At 35.5% G+C, this 16556-nt stretch overlaps 2 protein-coding genes across 3 annotated transcripts in view; one reads left to right on the top strand and one right to left on the bottom strand.

The window, feature by feature from the left end:
- The window catches only part of LOC111046302, a 51900-nt gene extending 43954 nt beyond the window's left edge, over positions 1–7946 (top strand). The window contains exons 6-7 of the mRNA XM_039431899.1: positions 4799–4963; positions 6360–7946. Of these exons, the coding sequence (XP_039287833.1) occupies positions 4799–4963; positions 6360–6806 (612 nt within the window). The 3' untranslated portion in view covers positions 6807–7946. The remainder of the gene's footprint in view (positions 1–4798; positions 4964–6359) is intronic.
- The window catches only part of LOC111045510 (neurobeachin-like protein 1), a 400901-nt gene that overhangs the window by 348773 nt on the left and 35572 nt on the right, over positions 1–16556 (bottom strand). The gene's annotated exons all lie outside the window — the stretch shown is intronic.

Raw genomic sequence — 16556 nt, 5'->3', positions numbered from 1 at the left:
ATTTTCAAGTGTATTGGATAAAATTGTGTCGAAGTCTGAAGATTGGAATAAATTTCCAAGCACTATTGAAGGAAGATATGGATCAAGCCAAGGCAGATTGGGCTTCAAAATTTTGCATTACGACTTTCATTGGTGCTATAGGCGTTTAACTCACGTGCAATCGGCGTTTAGCGAATGCGTAGTAGTCTGTGTGGCGCTACAAGTATTTACTTGCCTTTCTTGTAAATTCAGTTGTCTGGCAAGTAAATACTTCCTATTAAACCCTCGGGTTGGTCACAAGTACATGGCCACAAGTAAACTCGACGCTTCATTCACATCGGTTTACTTGGAGTTCAAATACTCGTTACACTTTACTTGTAAGTAAATACTCGACGTACTCGTTTTTATTCACACCGCCCAGTGAACTTATATAGTCTGCAAGTGAAGGTATTTCCAAGTCCCAACTCTGATCATTTGTAATCCTCCCCACTCCCCACTCTATGGTTGAATAGAAGACAGTGATATACAACTTAAATTATAATGAGAGATATAGTAATAGACAAGCCATGAATGCAGCCAAATGGTGCGAGGTAGCAAAGCTGTAGAGATAGATCATTATAACGGAAGCCGGTAAATGGTCGTGGTCGTTTTAATAAAATCAACGGAACTGGATAAGGGCTATCTGGTTGATAGACCAGTTGAAATTTCAACAAGTCCATAAAATCAACTAAACTGAGTAGTGGCTTACTGGTTGAAATAATTTTCTCGTATATTTCTCAAAGCTTGTAGAGTCCAATCTGATGTATAAAATACGGAGTTGCATTTATTCACCGGAGAGAATTGAAAAACATCCTTATTTTTCTCATCCATTATGTCAACTCGAGTTGACATCAAAAGCAAATAGATTTTGTGTGATAATCCAGGCGATATTTTTTAGATACGTGCCGGTCCTTGCCCATGTAATATAGTATATTTTTTTCAAAATCGGTCACAAATGTATGAGTTAAGCAGCGGAACAATGATTTGAACCTTTTTTAGTCGTTAATAACACCCAGAACGATTCTTACAAGAGGTATAACAAGAGTGCATGCAAAATTTTTCTATCAGTTATCTTTTCTAATCTATAAGTGAGTAAAACATTACAAAACCGTATAAAGTCGTATAAAGCCTAAAAAGTTGTTATATTGCGTTTGTTTCGAATTAAGTTGACTTGTAAATTGGTTAGGCCATAGAAAAAAAAACAGTTGAAACGACCAAAAACCGTTACGTTGAATGAATGGATCGCTCTGCATCGATGAGTCAGGAAGCGCATCTCTTGATCCTCAATCTACAACCGACATGATGATCTGCCAACAACTACATAACCACAATGCAACGCCAACAGGAAGGGAAAGTTCGCTAATCATGATGTATCGTCTATATTTCTTGTCAGAACCCATATTTCTCCAACAAATTAATCACTGGTCTATAAAAATTTATGGCTAAGTGCAGATCTACAAGACCCATTTATTTGATGGGAGAAAAATTGAGACATTTACAGTCAATTTTCTTCTTGTTGAATGTAAATGCCGGACAGAACAGTCGAGACAAGAAACGATACAGTTGGGTTATTAGGTGATCTGCGAAGTGGTTACCAGCAATTAAAACCATTCCATCACAAGTTATGAGTTGTAAATCTGATTATGCTGATTGGGTAGCTTTAAATTCGAATTTACACCAATGACCATTGAGTTGTTTGGACTTTATTAACAGTATAATCACCAAATGCAAGAGAAGGGCAATTTGCTGCATTGATTGCAGACTAACTGCATTTTTGTGCAATGATTCTGAAGTGTATTGCACAATGGACATATAAGATTGAAGAGTTTGAATCTAAGCTTATATTAGTGCTTTCTACAGAATGCTTCAAAAACCTCGAATTGTTATTGCGTTTTGGTCTTTTTCCAATCAGTCTTGCCTATTTTAGTAATAATGATAGCGAATTACGAAGGAGATTAATTTTGTTTAGCTCCCTATCTTTGATTAGTACCGATTATAAAATGATTTAAAACCAAGTAAAATTTCTAGAAAAACGTAATTTTTGGAATTTCAGTTTCTAATTAACTATATCCTTTGACGACTACTACTGGTCACATTTGAATAGTTCGAAATCCTCCAGGGGTAGTTTAGTGTTCTACAATTCGATACCAATAATTATTAAAGTCCTGAGGCATTAATCATCATCTTGATAGATTTGTTCCTGTTCCTGATCGAAATAATCCCTTTGCTGCCCAATATATTTTGGTATTTCTCAGTGGAGTAGGGCTTATAATGTCCCCTTCAATGGAAAAACCTGAAGGCCGCCTGTATTTTGAAATTTTCTCACCCAACAATTTCTTCAAGGCGGTTCAAAGTATTCACCGCGGCTCTTCAAGATGGTTCAAAGTCAATTCCGGTCAAAAATGGGAAGTTCTTTTAAATTAATTAATGAATGAAAAGTAGTCTATTTATATTTTGAAGACTATCTATTTCGGAAACTCTCCATGATGAATCTCCTAGACAAAAAAGTTAATTTGATAGTCTTAATGTTTACTCCACATTACAAGATCAACAGTATTCTCATGTTTTTCTATCTTGGGAAACGAAGTTGGCCAGTTAAAATTTGTAGGATACACCTGAACATGCATATTAATTCATTAGAAGCCAATACTCAGTGCTGAATAAAAAGAGCTACCAGAGATCAGAGTTGCCAGTTGAGTGATGAGATACAGGATTTTGGTGGGATAGAAATTACACGTACAATAAAAATTATTACATTTCCCTTGTAAATCCTAGAATCTTGTAATTTTTACCAACATTAGAAAAAACTTGACCTTGCAACGCACCTTGAAATCGGGACAATTGATTAAAGGAATGGAAGGGGTCATAGAAGACGGTCAGCATTGTCTTAATTCACTTCTTGCGTTCCATAAATTCAGGACATGAATTAAGGCAAGCCGAATTTGAAATGTCACGCCGATATTGGCAAAGATAATTATAACGGTCAAGTTTGTGCTGATTTCATCTTATTCTGTGACCTTACAGATCAAGATGTCTTGTCTAATCACACCAATGCAATGATGACTCAGACCTTTGAAAATTATTACAGTAATATTTATTATTTCAGCATGACTAGGAAGTTCTTGAAATATATTCGACATGGAATTCTGTGATTTGTGAGGTTTGGTATTCATGAAATACAGGAGTTTCATTATGAGCGGCAAATCGATGATAGAAACATTTGATATCGAGCGTCAATTATTCATGTTCAAATACAAGGTACCGCTCTAGTGAAATGAACAATAAATAAACCTGTTTAGAGGTAGCCTTCACTTTGAAGTACAGTAATAATAATATGATGAAAACAAGAAAGATAATATTCAATCCATACATCGGAAAAATGAACGAATACTACTCACATATCAATAACAGAATCCACACTTTCCCAAAGCTCACCTAAAAAAAAAGAAAAAATAACGATTAGTCAAAACTTTTACAAAGAACGAACTAAATTAATTTTTTTCATGGATGATGAAGAATAATTAATGAGTAAAATACATATCTGCGATACCGTATCTCAAATGTGCGAGTATTCCAACTTTTCGTTATTTGTGATTATTATCTAAAAATTACAAATAATATCAACATATTGCCATTTAAAATCCAAAAGCTAACCTCCCTAACTTTTCCTTTTATCTTTGAACAGAGCCTTTTTGGTAAGATCAAATACTAGACAATTCTAGAAGAACTGAAGCACTCCCGTATTACTTCAAGCAATTTTTATTTCCAACATCATATTATTCTCATTTCATCAGGAAACAGTATTGTTCTTTATCATGATTCATGTTTATTCACTTCAGTAGGCCTACATCAATCTATTCTGTTATTTTATGAATATTGATCAGACAAATTTTCATTGAATTCTAGTTATGGAAAACATCATTCTCCATCGATTGCATTCTGTTATGCTCTGAAATTCTGAATCTGATTGTTTCTTGATATCTTTAATGATCAATTCAATGATCATTTGTTATTATACTTCATATTTCAAAATATACATTATGATTCTAATAATATGATAAAATGAGAATTTGACAATTCCAAGAACAAATTCCTTTCACAGAATAATTATTAACCCTTCTCTAAAATTGGAGATTTTATCCAGTTGAGTCTCAGAATATTTATATATCTTTCTCTTACATTTTATCTTCTATCAATTATATTTTCACGTCAATCTTATTACATGAATTATTTATATCACAACCTAAAAGTCTACATATTACCTCACATAATTTTCATACTGGAGAATCTCTACAACACTTCTAAAACAGTAGTAAATCGCCATTTTTCGTGTTTCAACTTATGTTTCACTGAGACAAAAATGCAAGTCGCGATTGTCGTGCTGTGAACATTGTTAGCCAAGGTGACCAATCAATCAGCAATCAGTCGCCGGTCGCCGGCATGCCCTATCTCAATCTAATAAATGTAATGAGATTGCAGCTGCAGTGGTAGGCCCCTGGAAACAGCTGTTATTTGTTCGTTTTCAGGTTTGCACAGACATGTCTACGAGCCTCGACCCCAGCTCCCCCGACCACCGACCACCGACCCCCAGCACCGCCACGCTTAGCGCTGCACATAACCGTTCATCATCCACATACAAATAATAAAAGCAATAACCACTGCACTTGATGCTATTAGCACTGCGAAATATTTAGGCAAAAATATCGGAGGCGTGGCCTACTATTGTACAGTGAAAGGTGTCACTAGTTTCTGCAACTTAGGCCTGAAATTAACGGCTTAGGGGCTGCTAACAACGGACTTAGGGTGGAATAAGTTCCCCAGTATAAATACTGGAACCCGATCAGGTTCTAAGCACAATCAAATCTACTTCGGTTGCAGAAGTACTACAGTGAGTGTGATCTCGTGTGTTCGGATACTTAGTTACATTTTCATAATGGCCGTCAAGGTAAGAGTTTTCCGAATAGTTTTTCTTCTAGTGATAGGCAGTGTGAAGCTCGCAAAAAAAGTTCAACAGTGAAAATATTCGATTCTCGAAAGAATAGAATAATCATTTCGAACAGGATTACAGTGATTTTCAATATGTTTTCTCAATGAAGTAAAAGAATAAAGTTTTCTGGAGAAAATTAATTAGCCAAGCTTTATAATACAGTAGTGATCCTCATTGAAATAGAAAACTCGTTTTTAGGTAGATGAAAATAGGGACAACAGAGAAGCATGACAAAAATATTTGAAGGTGGAAAAACTTGATTTTCTTGACGGCTCTCATGCTGTTCAATATTGTGAAAGGAGAAGAGGCGAGGGGAGATTCAAGATTCAAATAATTTTGATTGTGATAGCATAGGATCGTTTTTGAACAGCATATAAATATAATTAATCAACAAAATAATCAATCTCAATTATGAAAACTTATTTTTAAATCAATAAAAAATATAATTTTTTTGGAGGATAAAATATAATAATAGATAAGATCCCCAGAAACAGTACATTTTTTCCATTTTCAAGTGTGGATGACAATAATTTTAACATGCAACTATTCAAACTTATTCTTTACCAGAATAGATTGTACAGGACAAGAAAAACACTAGAGCCATCAGGGTAGGACTTGCCTCTCTTCAAATTTGGAGAGAATACATAATGAAACATCACATGTTTGTGTGTTTAGAGATAATTTGTGAGTGAACTTTGCTATAGCAGAAGTAACTATGACTTTAGAGTATATAATGATTATTATTGAGCCCATTGAAATTGATATGCAATCCAACCTAAATGTCTATGAAGGCTGAATGCATACAAAAAACTAGATGATAGCGACGCAAAAGCAACATTAGTTTCTCTCAAATCATGAAACTTTGAGAAGTCATACTCAGGTGACAGCATTAGAGCAATACGACTGACGTAACATATGTAACTTTTATGAGTTGCTTCAGTTTCCGTCACATTGCAATCCCGGTTGATTTCTGTTAAGAGTCGATAGTGGAGCGGCAAAGGTAGGGGTGTAGCAGAGAATGAAGCTGAGAGTGTTTAGAAAATGCATGTATCTAAATGATGTCTCCGCTTCATTCTACCTTCTATCCTACCTTCGTCGCTCCACTATGTTCTGACACATTTGAATACATGTATTTTTTCTACTTTCTTAGTTACCTTCTCTGAACCCTCTTCTTTTGCCGCTCCACAATGTTTTCATTCTGACTAAATCTAAATTACTTATCTCACTTCAAAACGTGTTGAACGATGTAGAACACGATGTCTGAAGATATAATTGTGACCCAGACGATACAGACAACCATTTGAATAATCCATTTTACACATTACATCAATGTTTTTTTTTGTTAAATTTTCAGATGATCGTCTGCGCGCTCCTAGCCGCTCTAGCCGTCAGCTGTTCAGCTGGGCCCGTTGTGCCCGTCCTCCCCGCCTACCCCGCACCCGTCGTGCCAGTCTACAAGCCAGCACCCCACCCCGAGCCGGCCTACCCCCCACCACACTACACCTTCGCCTACGACATCAAGGACGAGCACACCGGAGACATTCACGCCCAGGAGGAAGCCAGAGACGCCGACGTCGTCAAGGGCAGCTACACCCTCGTCCAGCCCGACGGCCAGAGGAGAATCGTCGAGTACACCGCTGATGACCACACCGGATTTCTAGCCGTCGTCAAGTACGAGCCCTACGGACCACCCCTCCCCCCACCACCACCACCACCAAAGCCAGTCGTCCCTGTGGTGCCCGTTGTGAAGTATGCGGCTCCTGTTGTTCCTGTGGTCAAGGCTTACCCATACCACAAGTAAATCAACCCCTCACACCATTCATCAAGGCCAGGAGCCTCTGCTCTGATATCCACATGGATGCACAACATTTGAGAGACACCTCCAACTTTCCAAAAATAGGTATACTTGTTCCTTGATTTGGAGATTTCTGAGATATCAACGCTGTACTTAATGTGTATGGTCAACGTGTATGGTCTTCCATGTCTTACATGCGTTCATCTTGAATGTGCCTCTGTTTTTCGAATCACTTTCTTGATTTCCATATCTATGAGTCTCTTTTTACTTGCTACACAACAGGATTTGGTCTACTTTCGAGGGATCTACATCTATGAATCTTTAGATATTCTTCATGTATGAGTTTTATATCTAGTTTAGATTATCCAAATTCCGTTATACATCTGAGATTTCGGATAGTGTTCCATTTCTCGAGTGTTTGAAATGTATAGGGATCATGCTCTACATTTCTCAAGTTCCTACCATCTCTTTGATTGACAGAATGTAGGTACAATTCCGATTTTTAGTGATACCCAAGTCACTGTATTAATCTCACAAGTGTCTGGAGATATTTCTTCCTTGCAGCACTCCTCAAGTTTCCTGTTACTTCTCCAGTTCCTGAAGAGATGCTTTTTCTAAGAGATCTATCTATCTACGCCCGAGCTCTTTAATGTTCGAAACACCTCTATATCTTCCTATTTCATGAGATCTCATACATTTCTGGTACAATTATTCCGTTTTTCGAAACATCTGGGATGTTCTCAAATCTCAAGCTGCGTACAGATATACGCGCCTCCAACCCGCTCCGCGCACGCTCCGCCCTCGTTCCGCCATCGCTCCGCAATCGCTCCGCCCCCGCTCTGCATTCGCACCGATCATGAACGTTACGGGAGATGTTAGCTATTCTCGCGTTCCACTCTTGCTCCCCGGTCGATCATCAATCGATCTGCTCGAGTGACGTTCGGTTGCGGAGCAGAGCGAAAGTCTGTACGCACCTTTAGGAAGGAGTGTTCTCTCAAGGATCAGGGACTGCACCCATGTTGGCATATCAGGACACCTCCTCCTGCATCACCACCTATCATTACGAAGAAGCTCGACCACCTCAACCACCATCTAGGACTGATTATTTATTTAATTTATTACTCAAACGCATTATTTTGTAGAAAATTAAAGAAAAAAATAAAAATCTGATATACCTCTTAACATGCTGTTGTTGATTCAATTAATTCATTGTTGATCCCCTTTTATGATTAGGTGTTGATTCATTGTAGCATCAAGCACTGGGTGCAACAGAAATTACCATGCTTCTTATGTCTATAAGCGTCCTGATTTGCATTAGATACATTTTGATACATCATGAGAGCAATAGTATCCGTTGCATTAGATTAGCGGTAACACTGGTAATTATAACAATCTGGATCGGATCAGGAATAGCCTGCATAAAGCCTCTGCTGAGAAATAGTAATAATTTGTTCTCGAAAACTAATTCCATCACAAACCAGAATATGCTTCGATACAATTCAATAGTTTTAGGCACCAACAAACGGATCAAAATATTACATGGTTCATGGGAACTTTATATAATGGAAAAACATTATTTTTCTTGATTCATTTTATTTCCAATTACTGAAAAGAAATCTGATTACTTGATTGATACTTCAATTAGAATAATTTTTTTATAGCCCAGAAAACGTACCTGAAACAAATAAGGAATAATCTTATCAGCGATCTTATTCCTCTACTTCCAATCACTGATGGTAAAACGCACGACAAGCACTATTTTATAATGTACTTCAGAGAATCTAGAATACTTACTCTAGATTCACGTACCTAGATACCTATCTAGATAGAGTGATCACTTACTCTAGATTCTAGATTCACTTATTCTATATTCCTTAATTCATATAAGGCTGTCCTATGAGTATACACCACTACTACAGACAACCGATTGTGTTTTACAAAACTACTGAATTTTCATCAAACAGGTCTCTGATCTAAATTAAAATTTATAATTCTTAAAACACGTCAAAAACAAATGGGAGAGAATTAGAATTCGTCTAATGATGAAATGCAGATTCGACTTGTGCAGATTCGACTTGTGCAATTCGAAGTGATATGCATAATATCGACACATGTTACATTCCAGCTCAATCAATGCTAGTTTTGTCCACGACATAGCCCACTAATTTATTCATAGGCATTTCACAATAGTTGATGAATATAGAGAATAATCAATGTTACAACATCGTTTGAAAAGGAAAGTAGTTTTCAGTAACAGTAGACAAGTTATAGTTTGGTTATATAATTTGGAGATTTTCATACTTATTAAAAGTGGTTCGGAAACACGAAAGATCCAAGGTTAGCTTTAGGTTAGTAGAATGGAAATTAAAAAGAAAAACGCGAACTTGTAGATTGAGAGGCAACCATCAATATTATAACATTTTCAATCCATTATAAACTACAATATACTACACTATCATTGATAACAGAAGAGTTTGACAAGAATAATATTTTTTTTAATATGATCCAGTATCATTCCTAAACAACAATAATTTTTTTTAAAAGATTTTCATTTATATTTTTATGAAAAATTCTCAGATTGGAGCATGAATGTTGTTCTATCTACCAACCAATAGTTGCAACCGAACAGTAAGATTACAGAACTTGGCTATAATAACGAAGTCTGGTTCAGCTAACTGACAATCGAAATATAATATCCTCATCAATAAGGCCCTAAAAGTTTTTGTTCCCTAGTTTTCAACGCATAAAAATGCAATTCGTGCTTTCCGTCTTACAATGAAGGAATGGTTGATTATTACAGCTAATCTAATACCAGATATTTCTGCACATAGCCGAAATACTGAAAATTCATTTTATGATTTTTGATGAGGTCATTGGAATTCTGACAAACGTTCGGAAATAGAATGTAGATCAGTACACCTGCCTTGACTTGACAGATCATTCCAGCCAGTAGGCCGAGTGAAAGGTGCACACATTCTACATTTTACCAACTTGAATCAGCTAAGGTTAAGGTAAAGCTAGAATAATTAACCCGTATACAATAACTATTATTATTAAATACTTACCGGTTTTATAATATCTGGAACCAAATGTTCACTCCATAATTTTTTTTAAGGTAATGATCTGATGTGATTTCTTGACAGAGACTACTGACATTAGATAACTACTGCAAGGTCTAGAACAATTGATAATGAAGGATGAAAATGAAAGTAAATCACAATTAGGTCAGGTGCTTTTTGGTGGAACGGAACACTTGTTCATGAAAATAGGTCTACAGCAATAGTTTTCATTATTACTGTAGAATGATAAAAACTTTTTTCCAAAATGTCTTCAATTTCAGTAGAATCAGGTCATAATGAAGAATGGGAAAACAGAACATAATACCATAGAGTATATTATGCTATCTTTCTTTATGATAATACACTGAGACGGATACAATATAATAGGCCAATTAAACATCAATACAAAAGTGCAACAAAACTATAACAATCATCCAAAAACAAACATCGATTTGAGGGAGAAACCAAATTGGCTAACTATTGGCTAAAAACAGTTCTTTTTCTATGAATTTCATCCTGATACGTTCATTACTTTTCAATTTATCATTAATCCACAACATAGTTAGCTAATTCCAGGTTCAATTAAGAAAATGAGCATTTTTAGGAAAGGGGGTATTGATTGAGAATTTTCGGGATAGGCATGATAATATCTGAGAATATTCTATATTGACTCCATAACGAGATCAAACAATACATTACGGGGAGGATAAAACATGAAATCCAAATACCAATAGCTTGTAAAATCACAAGTTTTTTTCTGCATTAGAGCTTCAAATAGTTTTGAGGTAGACCTCATTCCCGTAAAGGTGCGTTTATCTTACTGTTTCTGCACGAATACAAATATAATAAGCATAGCATCAGCTGATGAAAAGTGAAATGCGCGTGTTCGTTGCGCATAAGTCTGTAGGTACCTTAACATTTTAAAACGATAGAATTTTGATTCTCTAAAAACCGCTTTTCGAGCTTGGAGCAGGAGAAAGCCTATAAACTTATGATTAGTTGATATTGAGTATTTGGCTAGAGCATATTGAAATCACTGAAATGTATCCTATGTAGTGCTCGCCTGAGACTTGAGATACACCAGTAAGGAATGTTTCATGGTGGCGATCAATATAAACCAAATGCTTATGAGTGGTAACCAGCAGATGTAGGCCTTATACCATGAAATATACAAACCAAGCATTCCCTAATAGGGTTAATCATCATTGAATGTAATTTTTCACTGGAAATTACTATCATTAGGACACATAAGGATCCCAAAACAAACAAAATTGATGAATATTCAGCATTTATGATCTATTGTTAACCAGAGTACGTATTACAGTAAACTACCCGTAGTTTGATGTCCATGTAAGTAGAAGTTGATACAATTCACTTTCATAGGCTGAGGTTTCCACAATGAGCAATATACAGTAAGTATACCCAAGACTAGGCAATATCATACATTGAAATCTTTCGTCAATAGTGGGAGAGCCCTAATCATCAACTCTATTGACAGCTAATAAAATTGAGATCTAAATGATACTAATAAAGATAATGTACTTCACCTGCATCAGGCCAGTCAACACGCTCCATTTACGGTTCTCCACAAAGTGCATATTCATTACAGCTGCTAGCAGAACAGAAGCCCAGCATTTTTCAAATTTTATTGATCAAACAAAGCGTTCAAACTTCAAATTATGATATAATAATGGACGCTAATGATCCAAGTCACTAGTAATAGTTGGGTACTATTCAGTGAACCGCGTAACAGTAAACATTGTGGCAATTATGGTTGGTAAACCACGATTTGAAAAAAAAACAACGACAGGATATCCTTATCATTGTTGTTGAAAGCCGCCTAGGAAAGTAATGATGTTTAAAAGTCAAGGCCACTTGGGATCAATGAATTTTATTGTGTACCAACAATTACAGAAATATTTGAACATTAGAACGGTGAATTGACAATGTACAGGGCCCAGATTACAACTCAAAATTTGGTCAAACAACTTGTCCATGTCCAATTTATATAGTGCTACAACTGTTGCTACTACTAGTTCTACTACACAGAACAGTATCTATTGAAAACAACCCTTACTCATTTGCCAATATTTTCGGGAAATTTATTGAATCATCATACTTGTGGAATGGAGGAGAATAGACTGCTGCCTGCTATGGAGGAGATTGTCATATTCCTTGCTATATGAATAAGTATGCAGAATTCACCGTGTTTGTAAAATTTCACTTATTTTTTTATGAAATACATATTTCATGAATTTATATCATTCAAAATTACAAAGAAATATTCTTAGTGATTCAGAGCCGTAGAACATGAAAAAATATGCTTTTATTGTACACCGCACATAGCCTACAACACTACCGTATCAAGAGGGGGTGTGAATTACAGCCCCCTCCCCCCAGGATCATTAACGCACCCCACGCCTATATGAATTGGAAATTGGAAAAGTGAAATATGGGAGGGAATTGCGAGCTTACTTCTCAGTAAGTGAAAAAATTGTTTGGTTTTTACATAGCAATCGATTTCCTCTGGAATTTTATTTGATAAATAAATTATTAGATAGACGTTGATTATTCATCTATTTTATATAGCCTGCATAATTTTATTGATTGACTTAGAGTTGTGTAGGTTCACCTCTGTTTCTATTCCAGGAAAAAAGCATTATTTCGAATGGGGGGGGGGACGGTCTGTACACGTGGACCACCCCCCCCCCCCGTTAGATACGCCTATGTCCTACAAATGGCGATAATAATGTGATCTTCAATACATATATTTACATCCAAATTCGGATATATACTTTAATTATTTAAATATGATTAATAATTTTACGATTAAGAAAAATCAACCTCCAGATGGTTTCACGAATACCTAATTACTTTATTCTGGTTGCATTAAGGACAAACTCTATTTGCAGTTTGTAAGATTCAGGCCAAGGACGAATGTCTCACAATCAGCTAGGGTACAAAAAGTAATCCCAATCAAATCAATAGTACACTGGAGAGGAAAGACAGGAAATTACAAAAGGAATAGTTTTTTTCTCTTCCCTATTGTAGATGAAATTAAATCAAATGGATTTAGTGGTGTGAATAGTTAATTTTTCATGAGAATAATAATTTTTTGTATAATTTGACATATATATCAAAACCAAGCTGATTGATATTATCACTATGATTTGAATGAGCAGAAACCGACAGACAGAATTGATTGCTTCTTCTTGTCTATTAGTCCAGTCACTATATACATTGGTGCATGCAATTTATATTGTAGTTCTGATTATTTTATATATTATTTGGGTACATAAGAGAAGTCCAGAACAAATTTCTTCATGCAAAATTTCCTTGTGCTGGATACAGAGTGGCCCAAGAACCTCGTATTTTCGGCTCATTTTCCAGCTTTCAGCTATTTCTGCCAAATATCGTAATCGGACAGAAAAATTTGCTCCTGCCTTTTTTTTAGTTTATAAAATTCTGAATAAAATGAGATCATTCGGAACTCTCTATCTCCAATGAGTACTGAGTTATGATTTTTCAAAAATGAGTGAAATTTGAAGGAAAAATAAATTTTAATGAATTTTAGTTTTTGATCAACCATATATTCCGATTGTTATCATCTAGATGTATAGGTACTCCAAAATCCTCTGGGCGTATTTTTGTGCTCTACAATCTGAGATCAGGTAGAGCGCTCTATCTCATATAGATTTCCAGGTACACCTGACAACAATGCTCCTTTTATTGTGAAAAACACCTAATTTTCAGCTTCAACCATCATCACAAACTACATTGTCCTCACCTAGCACAAGGGAATTTTGCATGAAGAAATTGGTTCTGGACTTCTCTTATATACCTAAATAATTTATTAAAAAATCAGAACTACAATATAAATTGCAAGCACACCCCCTTTTTATGTCTATATTGATTGGACTATATAAGCAAATTCGAAATTAATCTCAAATCAATGCCATACATAATTATAAATATAGTGTATATTGTGCATGTCACAGTATTCGTATAGTACAGCATTATGTGTAATACCTATAAAATTGTATAGCCTGCAGATAACTAAACTAAACGCCGTTGAACGAGTTTAATGAATAAAATATCACAGTTGGGTGATTTGTCCAATATTTGTCAAGTGTACTAACTAGATTCCTAACCATCAATTTATTGTACAAACGCAATGACACACATAGTCATTAACAATTAGGCTGATGAATGATGATATTACTCAGCCAGTAATGGTATGATATCAATGGACCAGTTACAGTAGTTGGACTCTCAATGCAATGAGCCAGATCACAAGCACTAACTGGTTCACTACAAATGATCAAACTCATTCAAAAATGCAGTTAGATTATTGCAGATCATGATGATATATATTTACCATTCGGTTTAATTCGATTGGAATATTATTATTCTGCGCAGATGAAATGAGGGGACGTGATTTTGCAGTCTGACTCATGATTTCTTCCCCAGCAGGAAAGGAGGAATCTTCAATAGAAAAACCAGACAGGATCGTTGCACGAGATCAAGTTGTTGCATGTGTGCTCCCAATATTGAGAAATCTGTTCTAAATTTATGTAATATTGTATCATACATTAGGTCATCACATTTAATATTTTCCTGACAATTATGAGTTTCTTAATGAGCGACAATCCTCCTAATTAAATTAACCATATGATGTAATGCATATGAAATTTATGATATATAATTATGCATATGAAATTTATGATATATAATTCAATTATACAATATAAGCATAGATGAAAGATAGCACAAATAATGCATTGTTCTATGCCAGCTTATGCTAACTTATGCTATGATATAAGCTAGTAGAATATTCTAAAAAAAGTACACACTTTTAGAGCAACACAATGGACCAACCGTTTACTGTATGGCTAAACCGTATATGTGTTTCAAAACGATGAAACAGATTCAGCGACTGAATAAAAAGTGATAGCGAACATAGAAGACGGAGGAAATGCAGAGGGACGGACGGGCGTGTTATCATCAACAGAAGGTCAGCGATGTTTGTCGACCTTGGTGTGCGGTGCAGTGCGGGAGTCAGACAGACCTGCTTAGTGCTGGTGCTATCAACTGCTGCACTCCTGCACTGCAAGTCAAGTTCATGGTTCGGAAGACGAGTCTGCATTCTGCAAAACGGCTACGCTTAGAGCAGTTATACTACTAACCTGGCAAGGTCGGCCAACGCCCTATTCAAAGTCGCTTATCATGTGTGAACACTCGTTCAAGTTTATGTCCTCAAAATTTTACACCTATTGCCGCTTAACAAGTTCGGTTCCTATGCTGCATTTTTCTATGCATATTTTCCAGTAACAGCTTCAAATAGTCAAAACGTTATAATTGGATTAGATGGATCAATCACTTTCAATAAAGATCATCAACTTACGAGTATTTGTTCCAATGGAGTTCAGAATATAGTTGAAATGAATTGAATAAGTCGATTAAATCAATCATCTTCAATAAACGAGATCTATCCTAATCGTCCAATAAAGTAGCCTACGAGTAGTATCAGTTATTATTCCTTGTTTCATGTACGCTAAAATTCACAACATTGCAAACAAAGTTTGAATTGAAACCTATCGGACAGTTGATTGATTATCTTACCTCACATTCTCATTTGTGTAATGCATGCATTGTATTAGATGATTAAATGATCCGTCCTGGAAACAAAGCATTGCGTAATTTTCTTCCGTTATTTTGGAAAACGTCAACTGGAGAGACAATTAGAGGATGATTGGAAAATCGAGTAAGATCAACAAGCTCTGAAGACATATACTTCGAATTTCAGGTTGATCATTGAAATTCAAATGAAGAAAAAGGCGATAACTAGTCTATTGATTGATTGCGTTATAAGGTTGTAAGTTATAAGGAAAGAAATAAAATGCACAGAGAGATGAATAGGAAGTAATTTGGTATATAATGGAACGATATTTCTAGAAACAGATGACAAAACTTGAAAATTAAAAATGAATGTAAAAGTTTACAACAACATTCATCATTTACTTGAAATGGATTATTATTCTTACAAGTAACAATCAAAAGAGAATTCAGAATCCTCAGTTTTTCAAATTGAATACTGCTAATCAATTCATCCAATCATTCCTCACAGCCATTTATTGCTTCAATTACACTTTCAATTTCCTCTAATATCATGTCAAATTCAAATTATATTACATTGGTCTCGATTTGATCCCCACATTATTCTTATTGATTCCTTCTGTAATAAACCTATCAAATGGCCTGCATTGAATTGGCTTTAAAAGTAGAGCACTCACAGACCATACAACATAATAATCCCTAACCACTATTATCAAACGTATTAATTTCGGTTGGCGAGTAACACTGACCAAAATTTCGGCACTTCAGTTGCGAATTTTTCGGCGAATTTTAATAGAAATAAACAAGTCAATTGGACAAAATAACAGTTGCCAAGTGTATAATCAGAAAAGTTATATAATAATTTGTGTGTGCCTAATGCCTTGTTAATAGGCATTGGGAATTCAGATTATGCATAAGTTTGTCTAGTCAGACATCAGAGTTAGTGCCGCCGGCAAGTTTTATCAAGTTTGGCATCTTGATCCAATTGATAGGGGACTGAGAAGTAGAGGTAGATAGGCTGCAGGGGATTTTCAACAATCCATTCAAAAAACGTAGGCATTTTACCGGTAAAACATGTTCC

This window comes from Nilaparvata lugens, chromosome 7 (genome assembly GCF_014356525.2).
Source record: "Nilaparvata lugens isolate BPH chromosome 7, ASM1435652v1, whole genome shotgun sequence".
NCBI classification, from domain to species: Eukaryota; Metazoa; Arthropoda; class Insecta; order Hemiptera; family Delphacidae; genus Nilaparvata; species Nilaparvata lugens.
Note: the sequence above shows the minus strand (reverse complement) of the source record. Positions and strands in the feature narration are given on the sequence as shown.